At 39.8% G+C, this 15,983-nt stretch overlaps 3 protein-coding genes across 4 annotated transcripts; 2 read left to right on the forward strand and 1 right to left on the reverse strand.

Moving 5' to 3' along the window:
• The first annotated feature begins 202 nt into the window (after positions 1–202).
• Positions 203–3,214, forward strand: LOC126409606 (uncharacterized). 2 transcript variants are annotated; one of them, XM_050075518.1, is made up of 4 exons: positions 203–1,893; positions 1,964–2,192; positions 2,276–2,338; positions 2,906–3,214. In XM_050075518.1, exons 1-3 carry the CDS (start codon positions 1,339–1,341, stop codon positions 2,299–2,301), a joined length of 810 nt encoding a protein of 269 aa, XP_049931475.1. In that variant the 5' UTR covers positions 203–1,338; the 3' UTR covers positions 2,302–2,338; positions 2,906–3,214. The 2 variants fall into 2 exon arrangements, with proteins under 2 accessions (XP_049931475.1, XP_049931474.1); XM_050075517.1 differs by lacking the exon at positions 2,906–3,214 and having other exon boundaries at positions 2,276–2,836.
• A 1,055-nt stretch (positions 3,215–4,269) lies between these two features.
• LOC116266251 (uncharacterized) lies at positions 4,270–9,846 on the forward strand. Its single transcript, XM_031647394.1, has 3 exons — positions 4,270–4,403; positions 6,834–7,951; positions 9,737–9,846. The coding sequence occupies exon 2, from the start codon at positions 6,973–6,975 to the stop codon at positions 7,906–7,908; it is 936 nt and encodes a 311-aa protein (XP_031503254.1). The 5' UTR covers positions 4,270–4,403; positions 6,834–6,972; the 3' UTR covers positions 7,909–7,951; positions 9,737–9,846.
• On the reverse strand, positions 9,170–15,684 carry LOC116266260 (syntaxin-22-like). The gene is given in 7 exon segments (XM_031647408.2): positions 9,170–9,548; positions 9,630–9,730; positions 9,814–9,971; positions 10,614–10,688; positions 11,507–11,645; positions 13,466–13,563; positions 15,318–15,684. Coding segments are annotated over 7 exon segments (825 nt in total). The 5' UTR covers positions 15,506–15,684; the 3' UTR covers positions 9,170–9,482.
• Positions 15,685–15,983: the final 299 nt, after the last annotated feature.

Here is a 15,983-nt window from a genome sequence, read left to right on the forward strand (position 1 = left end):
TTGGGAAGCTTACACTTCTCTGGATACTTTATCTAAGATCTCTTGCCTAACATGTTTGTTTGTTAGTGCTCATAGTAGTTCTCCTTCTCCTTCATAAGTTTTTAAATTGCCTAACATGTTTGTTTGCCACTTCGTTAGATATTTGTTATATTCAGTTGGATTCTAGGCTAATGTGAAACTAGGCTGTTTACTTTGTTTTTTTTTTCCGTACTGTAGTACCTATGGAAGGTTCAAGCTCAAGAAATGATAGTCTTGTTTGGACTGATGCTCAACTAGATCATCTTATAAATCTTCTAGTTGAGCAATCAAGACTACCTGACATGAAGTTAGGCGCCAATTTAAAGCCAAAAGCGTATAAGGCAATTGAACGGCAAATGATGGAAATGTTTGGCCCAAAATTCAAAGTCGAAAAAATAAAAAACAAGTTGAAGAGTACGAAAGCAGATTACAAAGTGTGCAGACAAATTTTGTCAACAAGTGGGTTTGGTTGGGACCCAACAAACCAGTGCGTAGATGTTGAAAATGAAGTTTGGGCGGACTACATTCAGGTAAGGCGGGAAACATTTAGTGGAAATTAATCATCATGTCTATTACATTATAGAACATATGTGACTATAATTCTAACTGCAGAAATTCCCTGATCGGCAGAAGTTCAAAGGGGGGCAAAAATGAAAACATTATCAACAGTTAGACGAAGTGTATGACCAGTCCACTGCGAATGGTATTGGCAGTTTTACTTGTTCTTCATTGAATAGATCTAATGACTTAGTGACTAATCAAGCACCCAAGACCCCTATAACCCATACGCCTGATTTGGGTTACAATGTTGGTGAAAATGTATCGTTTACACAAATGTTGAACAATGAATCTCCTGTGCCATCACCATCGCATGTTCAACAAGATTCACAACATACTGCATTTGAAAGTAGGACAACAAACTCATCAAATAAAAGAGCAAGATTAAGTATGAATTACGAGGAGTATGGAACGATATTGCATGAAATAGCTGGTAGTTTCCGTACAATGATAAACACATCTACATACTCCTACTTGAACAACTGTTCAGAGCTATTGCAAGAAATGCTCGAGTCGGGAGAGATTGATGCTGACATGCACTTAAAAGCCACGATGCTAATGGAGCAGCAAAACAAACTAGTCGTCTTCCTCAAACTTCTGTTGACCCAACGTGTGCCTTGGTTGCTGGCTAATGTTAATCATCCATAGTAAGTAGTGTGTGATCATGTGCCTTTATAATTCAATGTTGTGGTTGTTCTAATTTCTATGCAGTTGACTGTTTGTTTGTATGGCTGTTAATTCCTTTCCCCTTTCCATATTAGAATGTTTTATTTGTACATTCACATGTCAAACATGACGAAAGTTGCTTTTCTATATGTGCTACCCAGTGCTGCAGTCATGTTGTCAAATGAAGAAGAAAGAAATCTTGTTATGTTGAAAGTCATGTTTGCCATGGTCATCATAATTTTTAGACTTCTTACTCAACCTAGACGAATAGTTCACCCTTTTAGAAATGCTGGTTCGAGATTTGTTGATAATATCATCAATGGTCATCCAAGGAATTGCTTGGACTTAATGCGCATGGATCGCAACTCTTTTATTACATTATGTGATATGTTGAAAGAGAAAAATTTAGTAGAAGATGGTCGGGAAATCAGTGTCGAAGAACAATTTGCTATCTTTCTAATTACTGTTGGCCATAACGAGTGCAACCGTGCATGCCAGAACACGTTCCAACACTCAGGTCAAACAATTGGTAAGTACGTCAACATCATCATACGAGCACTATGTCAATTGGGTGAACAATACATCAGTCGACCGAACGATGAGACTCCATCAAAAATCCATCTCAATCATCATTTCAATCCATATTTTCAGGTAAGGTAGTTCATGATCACACATTACATTGTACTCAGACAGTTCGACTAATATTTTTTAATGTACATAGGATTGTCTAGGAGCTATAGATGGCACTCACATACCAGTATGGGTACATACATCAGAACAATCGAGGTTTCATAATAGAAAAGGAACTCTCTCACAAAATGTATTGGCTGTAGTTGGTTTCGACATGCGATTCCACTATGTTTTGGCAGGCTGGGAAGACAGTGCGACAGATTCAAGAGTATTGTACAGTGCACTAGACAGTGATGTCGATCCTCTTGTCATACCTACAGGTTAGGTAGTCAATTTACTATGTTGGTAGTTCTTAGCTTACAGTTGCATTTAATGTCGAACTCATAATAACTGTATTGTGTAGGGAAATACTACCTTGGTGATGGATGATATCCAAACATACGTGGTTTACTAATGCCATATCGAGGTCATCGATACCATCTCTCTGAATTTAATGCACCGGAGGCACGACGTGTTACATGTGTAGAGGAACTATTTAATCATCGTCATTCATCGTTAAGAACAACTGTGGAACAAGCTTTTGGTTTATTAAAAGGACGGTTCCCTATACTAAAAGTACAAGTGTCATATACTTACCGTACACAAGTTGCGATTGTGTTAGCCACTTGTGTTCTACACAATTTCACTATAGACCATAATCCTCAAGCAGAACAGTTTGATGTTGATGAAAGTGCATTTGACAATGCAAATGAGAGTACATCGTTTGTAAACGAAGTGGAAAGTACGACACAAAGTATTCGTCGAGGATCGAATAATGATCTGCGCAGTACAATAACATCTCAAATGTTTACAGATTTTCAAAATCGTAGGTGCAGATTAACTTATCACACACATAAACTATTCTGTTGTCGGTTTTAGTTAGGCAAATGTTCGTTTTGTTTATGTTCTATTGTTGTTAGTTTTTGTACTCAAAATATACGCTCATTACGTTTTAATCTCTGTCAAAATGTGATGTTTATGTTTATGTTTCCAGGACTAATCAAAGATGAAGCACCGACATCAGTGTGACGTATGTTCGAAGGTCGTGCAAGGGAAAAGTTTGATTTTATTTGAGTTTTTTTTTTTGTTATGGTGGATGCATGTAGAGACACTGCATATGTACTTGCTGCTATGGATACTTTACACACACACTTGGCTTTGTATTGAATGTTGAAGCTCTTCTGAACACTGAACACTGATGGGAATATGTAAATATTTTATCACTGATGGGAATATGTATGTGGTTTGTTTGGTGTTGTAGACTTTATAGTGAAATTCTGATATATATCCAATGAATATGGTTCCTGTATTTATGAATTGTGTGTAGATGTTGATGCAAACATTTGAGAATGTTTGTATTTAGAGTATGTTGATGCGTTGATCTGTTCTTCAAACCTTACTGTAGTTATTTTTGATCTTGTAGGAAAAAGACTCGCAATGGAGGGTTATTTATGTATTTGGTGTGGTTATTTATTTAATTTTTGTAAATCTTGACAAATGTTTCCTTATTATCAAACTAAGAATTAATTTTCTGGAAATCTGGAAATATATTTCTGTACCATCAAACTCAGAAATATAGAATTGGAAATATATTTCTGAGTCATCACACACACACACCAAAATTGGAATCAGAAAGATTTTTTCCATTCCATTTTTCTATTTCCTATATTTCCAGAAATATATTTCCAGGCCATCAAACAGCCCTTGAATGTCGTTGCTTTTAATCGCAAAATTATGTCATATCACTTATTGTAATGTTCTCATTTACACGTTGGTTTCTTTTTAAATTTTAAAATTAATGCTCTTAAACTGAAATTCTTTTGCTCGGTCCAACGGTCTTTATTATTGAAATATTTATAGCTATATCTCAATTAGTGAAAAAGGGAGGACCTATAATAAAGAACTTCATAAGTTGTTGGATTTAATAATTAACACTTGCGATTTTCTGGATCTCGATCCATAGCTGGTGTTAGGTAACGTTAAACCCATTTAGATCTGGACCATAGTGGGTTCAATCCACTCATGGGGATGTCCAGATTCACGTCCACCAGTAGGTGTCCAATGAGAGGTTGCCATTGGATCTGCCCGTTTTATGTCAACGATTCTTTATTTTGTAGGTGGATCGACGGACCCAATAGAGTCCTCTCCAATCGTCCCAAGAGACCAAGTCGAGTGGTCTGAATCCATCTAGAGGAATCCATATCTTCTTGGGGTCTCCAACGGCAGGTAGGTAGGTGAATAAGTAATGTAAGACCCACGTTTTTTTTAAAACTGCCAAGTTTATCAAATGGAGACAAACGTGGAAAAAGATGGAGATAAGAGCTGATCTAATCACATTTGATGACAACTAACCAACTTTCTTAGAAGAAAGGACTCAACGATAGAAAGAGAGAGAGAACGTAACGTCCTTCTTCTTGCTCTCTTGTTGGAGTAGAGGTTTGTGGCTGCTGGAAAGGAACCAGAGGCAGAAGTTGCTGCCAAGATTTTCAGAGGTATGGGGATTTTCAATCATGAATGGAGCATGAAGCCTGTATATTTTGAATTTCTAGATACGTATGCATGAGAGTTTATCAATTTATATATGCCCGAACATGAATCTATGCATGAGTTATTGAAGACTGGAACGGAAATAGCATGCTAGGTATAATTTCGTTTTATCCACAAAGAACCGAAACACAGACGACCTCAAACAATAGAAAGATTTGATACATGAACCCTCTGAGAGGGTCGGGCCACAGAAGGAGCAATACCAATCTGCAGTGGGAAGACTCGGTTGTCTTCCCGAACCTGCTATGATACTAGCAGAGAAGAAAAAAAATAGTAATAATAAAAGGGGGAAGTTCCGAGCAACATGGACAGAGGACATGACATGCTTTGATCGACTTGCGGTGAACCCCAAATCTAAAAACAAACAGGAAAGAAGGAACCGCAGTGATGCGCAGGCACTGTCACTCGATCGATCCGAAGACCAGCCACCTTCCTCATACTGGTGGAACGCAGCTTCAGTCGTTGCTCTCCTGCTTGAGAGAACGAGAGCAAGGGAAAGAGGTAGCGGCAACTGCTGTTGCAACCGGGCAGTGGAGGGCCCGACAACCCTTCTTTCTCTCTGTCAAGGTTTCTCACGAGGGCAATGCTAGAAGCACGAGAGCAGGTGGTGGCGGCGGCGGAAGGCGACGGGTGGCGCAGCGACGTGGAAACCCAACGCCGGAATGTCGCAGTAGGAGAAGAGTTTCTCTCCGGTTTTGGGTTGAGAACGAACGGTGGAATCCCCACCGCTGGTCGAGCGAGAAGAAGACGGAGGAGCAACTCGTAGGAGAGAGAAAACGAGGCGTGAAATGAGAGAAAAAAAGAGCGTCGGCCGTTTTTACGTTAAGTTGGAAAAATTACAAAGCGGGTCCACCTAATTAGCATAATTTACGAATAAGCTGTTATAAATTTTAGAAGACAATGCCGCAACGTTTTTGCTGAAAACCTCTTCAAAAAGAGGTTTGTGAGAGAAATTTTCAGTAAAAACCGGGTGTTTAATGTGAAATCACGTTTTGGTACCCTCTCAGTTTCTTAAATTGTCAAAAAGGGGGTTTTCTTATATTTGTTTGTAATTTCGAAGGAAAAACGTAATGTTATATTTTATTGCTCTGTGGTACCTTTTGGGTTATTTAAATTTCAGGAGAAGGCTATTGAACTATCTTGTTTTGAAATAGTGATTATTGTGTTAATTTTAAACGTGATGTGTTTTGCTTTATGGCATTACTACTCGACTTTGCTTCGTTGTCATTAAATTGAATTAGAAATGTCTTGTTGTTTCTGTCTGAGAAACCGAGCCTGAGGGCGGTTTCTGTGAGAGGTACTAGACGATGTCTAGTATTGAGAAACCCTCACTTTTGAAATTCGAAGGCGAAACGTGGACTTTGTGCGATGGTTTATGCGAGTGCGAGCTTTGTGCTTTGTCCAGTGTTTGGTTTTGTCCCGGGAGGTAGTGGTCACACTCCTCTGGCTGTACTGGAGGGCCCACAGGGTATTGGGCGGCACAAGGGCCCGGGGTACTACTGCTGTGTTGGGAGAGAGACATCTCCTGGTCCCTCAAACCGGGTTCCTAGAGGGGCCATGCTGCTGCAGCGGCGATCTGGGATATCTCAGGAGGCTTCACTTCAGGTGCCCTCGATCCGTTGGATCGCCTGGTGAAGATATGTTCTGTTTTGCCCGTGAGTGCCCACGGGGATTTCTGTTGCTCGGCACGATGACCATGACATCGTCAGAGAACCACGGTTGGAAGCCTACGAAATGTTTGGGAGGTTGTGCACACCTCGTTTTGTTCTGATAATGGGTCGTAACTTTTGTGTGTATAAAGTTTTGGAAAACTTATGGCTGTAGTTCATAAGGCCTTTTTGGAATCATTTTACGAAACTAAATATTATTTTGGGCCATGTTTCATTCATGTCTGGATTTTCTCATACTCAGTGGAATTCTGACCCTTCTTTCTATCTACAGGTAGCCATTGATAGATTTTGGCTTTGGAGCGACGACCTCAGTCTTGTGATGGACGGACATTGGCATTCTGGGCACTGCGTCGGTTTTGAGGATTTGTGGTTATTTTGTTTGGGTCCAAGTATTTTATTATTGAAATAAAACAATGTCTTATGTTCTGGTCATGACTCAATATTGCTTCCGCTATTATAGAAATGAAAGAAAATTTTTGGTGTCAAAAATTGGGTCGTGACAACTTTGGTATCAGAGCACAGTGTCTAGAGTCAATGTCCAATGCCAAGGTCGATCACAAGCAGAGGAACAGTCATCCAAGCCTGTTAACGAATGTGTTTTTGATTTAGTGTGAATATTGAGTTTTAAAATTTTAGAATAGTTTTAAGGAATCATTTTACTTACGAATACAATAATTATATTTTGTGTTCCTTCGTGCGGTGTAGTTCAATGGCTCGTACTAGAGGAGGAAGTGCTAGAGGCAGAGTCTGAGGACCTCGCATCACTAGGAGTCGAAATGTGGAGGCTCGTTCTACCAGAGCTAGGACACCTGTTGGAGATAATCAACAACAACAAGCGTTCATCATGAACACATTGCAGATGATTACGGGATTGATGCAGGGTTTGGTGCAGAATGCTTCTACAGGAGGAACTAGTACAGACACAAACAGAACGACAAATGGTGAGGCAATGGGAGTAACTCACCAACAGTTTATGAGCCTGCACCCTCCAAAGTTTCATGGGAAAGGCACTGTTGACGATGCTGAACAGTGGGTAATAGAAACTGATGAGATCTTTACCACCCTGGAAGTGCTTGACAACAAGAAGGTTCGGTATGAAACCTTTATGCTAAGAGGAGATGCTAAGGAATGGTGGCGGACGCAACGTGAAGTGAAGTTCACAAATCACGAAGCGACCTGGGGAGAATTCAAGGAAGCCTTCACACATGCCTACATTCCAACCTTCACACGGGAGAAACGCATGCAAGAATTCCTGAACCTTCAACAAGGGAGTCTGAGTCTGCACGAATACATCGTCAAATTCAGACATTTGAAAAAATATTGCCCCCATGTGTATACTGCTGATGCGGACCGAGCAAATAAGTTCGTCAGAGGACTTAAAGACGGGTTGCAGAACCAAGTAATTAGTAGTCGTCCGAGAGATCTAGACAACGATATCGACATGGCCACACGTCTTGAAGAGGGCTGGAACAGGATGCAAGGGACAAACAAGAGGAGTGAATTTATGCGATCCAAGTCGAGGCCAGACATGCGCAGTGACATGGTGAACCAAGGGGATAGATTCAAGAGACAGAGGCCATCAACATCCAGGCAGGACGATGAATGTACCACATGTCATCGCCAACACCCGGGCAAACCATGTTACAGAGAGGTCGGGGCATGTCTCTATTGTGGAAGGCGAGGACATTTTATTCGTGAGTGCCCGAAGAAGAAAGAGGCAGAACAGGGGCGAGGTGTAGCCAACCAACCAGCGGAGAAGAAGGTACCTGGGAGAGTTTAAGCAACCACGGTTGAAGATTTGAGATCCACTGATGTGAATGAAGGTACCCTTCTTGTATAATCTCATTGTGCTCATATTCTGTTTGAATCTGGTGCATCGCATTCTTTTGTTTCTAAGAGTTTTGTTGAAATTTTAAAGTTAGAAAGAAAGAATATGTTTGATTAATTGTTAGTCGCTACGGCCATGGAAGACAAAAACACATGCAAAACATATCTAGAAAATGTAAAAATAGAAATACATGGATCGTTATGCAACGACAGATTGTAGAAGGAAGAAGCTGAAGATTCAGTTGGAGGATGGTCAAAAGATTAAATTTGGGGTAAAAACGCCCTAAGATAAAAGAAAGTCGGTTGTCTCAGCAATTAAGGAAAGAAAAATTGAGTCCAAGATACATTAGTCCATTCGAGATTCTGAAAAAAATTGGAGAGGTTGCATATTGAATTGCACTTCCACCACAATTTAGTCATGTTCATCCAGTATTTCACGTGTCGATGCTAAGGAAGTATATATCTGATCCTTCGCAGGTGATAGATTACGAAGAAGTTGATTTGCAAGAAGACATGACAACAAAAGAACAACCACTGCGGATAATAGATCGAAAGGAACACGTGTTGCGAAATAAGACCATCCCACTAGTTCAAATAGAATGACAACATCATGGAATTAAAAAAAAAAAAGTACGTGGGAACCAGAAGAGGACATGAGAAAGAGTAACCCTCAATTATTCTAATAAGGTACGTTCAAATTTCGAGGACGAAATTTCTTTTTAGGGGGGAAGGATGTAAGACCCACGTTTTTTTTAAAACTGCCAAGTTTATCAAATGGAGACAAACGTGGAAAAAGATGGAGATAAGAGCTGATCTAATCACATTTGATGACAACTAATAAGAAGTGCAGGGAAGATCCGGTCTTAGTATCATCAGGCCCTTTTCCAGTTTTGCATGGAAAATCGTTGAACGGTCCACGGCGGTCTCCATCAAGTGCAGTGCGTCGTCGGAGGCCAATTCTTACATCCAAGTTCGAAACCTAATTAGAAAATCTTCATGGAACTTTCTACCAAAACTTACTCCCAAATCTCCGATATATATCGAAACCACAAGTACCTGGTTCTCGTTCGCATAAATATACTACATTGAATCCCCAAGAGCAACCATATGAAAAATACAGGAGATAATATGCCTACGGGCCACATTGTCTGAAAATATTCATGCCTCCTGGACACACGCTGCGAGCAAGTCACTACCCAACAAGGAGAAAGAAAGAACCAAAGAATTTTATCTTATTGACGAATATTACCATTGGCAGTAACCAGATACACAGGGAAACCAGCCAACCAAAAACCACTCACCCAGAACATACACCAGCAGGGAGTACATTAAACAGGAAAAAGTCACCAGAATATATGCAAGGATAATATTATACATCAAAATTATCAAATTACTTACATATAACTTGCAAATGGCACTCAAAAAACTCGGTTGAGACCCTGACATCCATAGCTATTTGCATAGGAGCGTTAATTATTCTCCTCGGGAAGTCCTTCCATGACAAACAGACGGACACTGAACCATCAGCTATGCTGCAATGACTATGATCACAATGAGAAGGATCACACCGAAGATAACTAGTAGCAAGCATGTCTGCAGGGCAAATGTACATCATCAGACAATTTGATTTATATGTTCTTCCTGATTAACTATTGTCCAAGCCTATTTACTTACCAAAGATGAATTTGATCTTTGAGTTTTTGCAGCTTTTGCCAATTGAGTTTTCGCTTGTGCAGTAGATGCATATGAGCCCTCAATGTGGGAATCAATGTCATCTGCAGGTAGGGAAAACAAGGTCATGTCTTGGCTTCTTCATTAAGTGATTCAAAGAATGAGCAACACAAACAAAAACGAATACCAATCAGAGCTCCTTGTTCATGAACAAGCACCGCCAGGTCCTTGAAGATTTCATTCACTTCACCAATCTGTTGCTGGATTTCTTCAATTCCCTGTTCCCTTTCCTCAATAATGGCCTCATTGAATGCAATTTCATTGTCAACTAGCAGGACCTCTTGTCTGAGAGTGGAAATGAGTAATACTGAATTTCTTATAATTTTCTGGAATACCAAAGGAGAAAGATGCAGCCATTTTGGACCATCGAAAGCACAACTATAGTGCCTAGTGTACCTTACCCTATATGGTATGGTACGAGTACACAGCAATGTCTTACCTACAATTCTCCAAGCCATAATCAAGATTGATAAGTGAACTCAATGTTGGGAATTTCCAAGGGGAAATTAAAATTTATAACGCATGTAACTTGGGTAAATTAAGGAATACAGCTGAACAGAATCCACAAGGGAAGGAAAATATTTTGATTAAACTCATCTATTTGCTGATTGAAGTAGCCAATGCATAGTAAAATATGCCTTTTTAACAAAGTAAAACGGCGAACATGTGATTAGTTTTTCATTACCTAAAACTAGCAACCACATAAAATAATGGTCCTCAAAGTATAAAAAAAAATCACGTAAATTGAACGAGATTAATGAATTCAGAAACTTCATAATTTCGCATGACATAGGATATCTCCTTTTGTAAACTTGAATTTGTATGTGTTTAAGTAAAAAACTTTCAAACAAATAGTCACTCTTCAGACAGAACCAAAAAAAAAAAACTGAACGATATCAAACAGAAAAATGGATAAATCTACTTCACCTTCTGGACTCAACAAGAAGAGCACGTTGTTCCGGAGATTTATCTGGAGTTATATCTAGCTCACTTGCTACAAAGCTGCAAATTGATGAACAATGGTAGAGTATTAGAAAATGTCCAATAAAAGGTCATAGACCAAGTTCAATCAACAGCCAAAAGGAGCAGAAGAATCGATCCAGATGACATTCAGCAGGAAAACTCTGTAATATTAGCCTTCATACTGCATGGACATTCACTTTGAAATGGAAAAACAAGTCCGCTGCTAAGTAACATCGACTCTTCAAAAAGGTTCCCACACCCGAGTCAAAAGGACTTGGGTAAAGGTACAGATGTGGCTTGGGACATTGATAAAATAATAGCTTATTGCCAGTTGCTAGTTTATTGTTTATATATATACATATATGTAACATGTATATATGTATATATATGTACAGTGCCATGTTGCACCAGCATTTTGGCACCTGTGTAACATGGATCTGCTGACTAATTTTGAAACCTATTTTCACATATTTACTTGAGGAACAATGAGTCAAACTAGTCCATATGATCACATATAAAATTAACACAAAGATGGAGATGCGTGCATCTAAGTGCAACAAGGAGAGCTGCTTTCAACTTGATCGGTTGATCCACTCCTAGAATTAAAATAACCATTTAGTTTGGCCGTTCAAAAATGTCACCATCCCCCCAGTCCATGGATCTGAGCAGTTCACATGCTTATTTGGTTTGTCAAACTGAAAAGGCTATCTTGACAAAAAGACAGTTATGAAAAGATAACTATAGTTTGGGTAGTAGCCTAGTAGGTTCTTTGATGCCAAATTGCAGCCCTTCCTAACAGAAACAACAGTCCACCAGTTCCAGCTAAATTACAACTATATTGCACATGCCATAATTACCTTGATGGTAGAACAGCTTGAGGAACAAAGGGAGTATATGTGGTTTCTCTCTCAGCTGCAAGCCTCTGGGCCTTTTGAAATTCCTTCAAGATCGTTTGAAAATCTTTTGCAAGCTTTGCATCAGCAATCTTTTGCTAGCCTGCATTGTGCAAGCCATATACATGACACAATTGATTGAGATGTTTAGAGATAAAATGTGAAGCATCATAACCATCAAATGTATTGAATTATCCAAACCATGCATGCATGCACAAGAGCAGACACATACAAAGCAGCTATTATTCCTGGAAAGGAATACCAGAGACAAAGTTCATAAGAGAATCAACATATTATGGAGAATAAATGAGAAAATCAAGAACCTGTTGCTCAGTTATCAGCAAAGTACTAGATGCCAGATTGGGCTTGGAAGCAAACTAGCTGCTGTTTCAGAGGAACCAGTGATGCAAACATGCTAGGTAAACTTCAGAGAAGAAAGCAGCACAATAATAATGAAGCTGAGGGGAAAAGAAGGCAAAGAAGCACGAAGGCAACAAGGCAAATTAAATTTGGCGAGAGTTAGCAAGATATGATGCATAGATGATTCATAGTCATGCACACAGATTCATGTGCAAATGCACACTACAGAGACGCACGGACATACATGTACACACAGATACATATATAATTAACAATGACTTTGAAGATGCCAAGGGTGCTTAATGGAGTCATCTGTTAACACAGGATAATAAAGACACAGAAAGGGATTTAACAGTATTTAACAAAAACTCAAAAAGTGCATTACACTATTACAGAAATGGGTTGCCAACATATTATTGCAGTAGCATGTGCCAAACTAAACCAAACCTGCATCACATGGATAAAGATGCCAGGACATGACATGACATGGATACACCCTGTGCAATATTAAAATGGTTCAAAAGATTATGAGTGTCTACACACACACACACGTGCATGCATGTATGGACAAATATCATCTAAAGTCCACACTATTGAACCATGATCTTAATTGTTATGAACAAAAATTTCAAGTAATAAGAACTTCTGTAACTTCAAAGAGAGAGGAAGCCAGGAACCAACTAGAAATGAAGCACAGTCTGTTGACATGTGCTTGTTACTGCAGTCTGCATTTCACACTGATATTCAACTCTTTACATGCTTCTAAAATAACAAATTGTCCTTTAGACAAATGAATGCTTCACACTACCTATTTATAAAATAACGTTTCTTTACCACATATCACCCATATAAAGCTGAATGCTGCCATCCAACAGGATAGGATGTTCAATGTGGAGCGATGAAGACCTGTAAGGCTGTTTCTGGAAACTGTACACTATACACTGAGATATGTGCTGTGGCTTCCATCTTAGTCGATGTGTTCCCAACAGACACCCACAAGGATTTCCATAAAAATCACCTCTTCAGGTGGGTGTTCAAAATGGTAAATACTAAATACTACATTATGGCACACACTACACGGCCAAGTGCAACATGACCTCTTCTGATTGTGGTTCCAACATGGCACATAATACTGCTCCCGAAAATGGTGTGAATAGATTTAGTAGCAAAATTAGTTTGGAACCTCCTGTCTACTTGGATACATACACCTTGAGTTAGTTCTAGCCCTTAACTTGTTTTTTCTCTATTTTTTCTTGGCATTTTCCAGCAATATCCATTTGTTTAGCAAACAAATGGTGAAATGACCAATTTTCAGATGTATAGCAATTCATAAGCTGAAGGCCAATACTTGAGTGCATTTATGAATCATTGAATTGAGAAAATAGAAGATAGCCACTGCTCTTCAACTGGAAGAATTTAAATGCAAAACATGATGAGAGAAAGGCAGCAACAATACTTCTACTTCTAGGTCAAACATCATTGCATGAGCTTGAAGAAACAAGAAATACCAACTAGAAGGTGCTGAAGAATCATGACAACAGATGAAGTTTAAGAGCCTGATACTCACACTAACTTCAGCACGCTGATCTGTTTCACTAGCTACTTTAAGCTTTGCAGAAGTTTCTTTAACCAGATGACCGATGTGCTGCCGAGTCTTGTGCCTGCAAATAAAAGAGATAATCAGTCAAGTAGTTATCATAGAACCATATGACATTACAATGTTCAGATCAAGTACCAAAAGCAGGTGCATTTACTGAACATCACTTTCTAGTTTCTAGGAAGATGGAAAATCCAATGGACATGCATAAGTTACACATGAGAATTTTTTTTTTCCATCTAATACCAATGAATAGCAATAAATAAATAAGATGATGCATATCTTTATCAAAATTCAGAAAACTACTAGGTGACCCCATCTAAAAGAATGACTATGTTTAAGGACATTCTCAATCCCCAAGTTTTGGATGGCTGAGATTAATCCCTCCTATGAAATGGTGGAAAAGGAACATCACTGTATAGGTAGTGGCTTGGAAAAAGGACACAATGGCAACTGCTGTTCAAGGTCACAATGCGTTGAGTCTGAACATCTCAGAGCTGCCTTCATAACTCACATTTTGCAACAAAAGACAAGCTAATGGGTCAGAAAATGGAAAACCTGTCACAAGGATTAGAAACAGAAATCTGTGATATGGTTAAACTCCTACCTGGTAAATGGTGACATACGTAAAGTCGTAAAGTTTTCAAAAAAGAATATAACTGTAAAGTTCTAAAACCACAAGGTTCTCCAAAGAAATGAAAAAAAAGGCTTGACAGAGAAACCCAATAAAGAACTCAAAAATGCATTTCAACACTAAAAGTACAGAAAAATAACGAAACTCATTTCGTTATGGAGGCTGCAACATTCTTAAGCCACTGACATTCAAACGAAGAAAGAAACAAATGCATGCACACAAACTTGGGTGTACTGGTTCCTTCATTTAGGAAGAAAGAGTCAAAGACCTGAAAGACAGGAATATGGCATGAAAAATTGAACAACGAAACAACTATACCATTGAATAGAGCCTATAAGAGAAGAGGAGTTGGCCACATTGGGCCAAGTTAATGTAATATTGTAATTTGTACCCATTACACGCACGTCAAAAGGATCTCTTTCTTGTTTGAGAAAGGAAGTACGAAGAGAAAGCAGAACCACTGTTCGCATGATCCAGGAACAGACTCATGGGATCATTGGACAAGAGTTCAACCCATTCATGGGATCATTGTCAATCCACTAAGATAAGAAATTCCATAATTTTCATGTCAATTTAGTCAAAATTTTCTCGCTAGGCCACAGATAATCTCTTCGCAATAAATAATACTGACTGTGGCTAACACTACATGCATTAACAAAACCACCTTTGACAGATAAGTAAGAAAGCAAGTAAAGAACCTTGAAGTTCAAACGAGTAGGAGCATCGAAATCCCCAGAATGTTTGACGCAATATCAGATTTTTTCAATCCCTAGAAATATGAAGGACCAGGACCTTCCCTAAATAATTTGAGACGCCGTATACAAGGAAAACATGAACGCCAAATAACGCCAAGTTCTTTTTTTGATTGCACGTCAAAACTACAGAAGCTACCAAACAGGAAAGACAAATGACAGAAAAGGGGAAAGAAACAACATGTTTTTGGAAAACAAAGAAAAAAAAAATGGAACATTCGCACGCTTCACCGAGATCCTGTATCCCTAATTCCACCAAAGTGGAGGGGCTATGGGAATCTGTCGCCCTGAATTCTGCAAGCAAAACCCCTAATCTTGATGCCAGAAAACAAATAGGGAGAACCCGAGTGCAGCAAGCAAAACCCCTAAAATGATGAAATCCATAGGCAGGGATTGGAGAAGAAAAAGGCAGCGGAAGAATAAAAAGCTCACAGTTTCTCCCGGAGCTCAGGCGTGTCCTTGGGGGTGCCAAGGGTGTTGACGAGGCGCTGAAAGGTCGAGACGGCGGTGTTGATCTGGAAGACTCCGGCGGCCACGGCCTGGGAAGGGTCCTGCTTTCCGTTCACCAGATCGCGCCGTAGGGGCAAGGGCCTGCCGGCTTCGAGATCCTGGAAGCTCATCCTTGTCCCTTCCCTTCACTTTTCCTCCTTCCTCCTCTTCGCCTGACACCCAAGAAGACTCAAACCACGAATCCCCCCCTCAGAGGAATCGGCGAGAGAGAGAGAGAGACTAATTTTAGGGCCGGGGAGGAAAGGAAATTAACAGGCTGTCTCGGTGGTGTCTCGGAGAAAGAGAGAGAGAGAGAGAGAGATGGGTTATATGACAAACAGATGAAAATTTTTACACGAGTCAGGAGCGACCGATGGTCCCACTTCCCGTTCCATCAACACGCACGCGTGCTCCCTCGCTCGCCCTCGGGGTGGTGTTTCAAGACGAACCACGTCCATCGGGTATGGTAGGCCCTGCTGGTTCCGGATCCAAAAAGGATCAAAACCCTACCCACATTTTTTCCGTCGATAAAAGTTTGTGTAGTGTCGCAGCTGCAGCATGATCATATATATCATGCCTCAATCAGCAAAATGCAGCAGAAGCCCCGTG

This window comes from Nymphaea colorata, chromosome 1, assembly GCF_008831285.2.
Source record: "Nymphaea colorata isolate Beijing-Zhang1983 chromosome 1, ASM883128v2, whole genome shotgun sequence".
Lineage (NCBI taxonomy): Eukaryota > Viridiplantae > Streptophyta > Magnoliopsida > Nymphaeales > Nymphaeaceae > Nymphaea > Nymphaea colorata.

What these genes read in the sequence shown, in the direction of transcription:
- LOC126409606 (XM_050075518.1), top strand. Translation starts at nt 1,339, where the DNA reads ATGTTTTATTTGTACATTCACATGTCAAACATGACGAAAGTTGCTTTT. An exon ending in ATTTCAATCCATATTTTCAG is followed by an intron (nt 1,894 to 1,963) that starts GTAAGGTAGTTC and finishes TAATGTACATAG; the next exon opens with GATTGTCTAGGAGCTATAGA. An exon ending in TCCTCTTGTCATACCTACAG is followed by an intron (nt 2,193 to 2,275) that starts GTTAGGTAGTCA and finishes TGTATTGTGTAG; the next exon opens with GGAAATACTACCTTGGTGAT.
- LOC116266251 (XM_031647394.1), top strand. Translation starts at nt 6,973, where the DNA reads ATGAACACATTGCAGATGATTACGGGATTGATGCAGGGTTTGGTGCAG.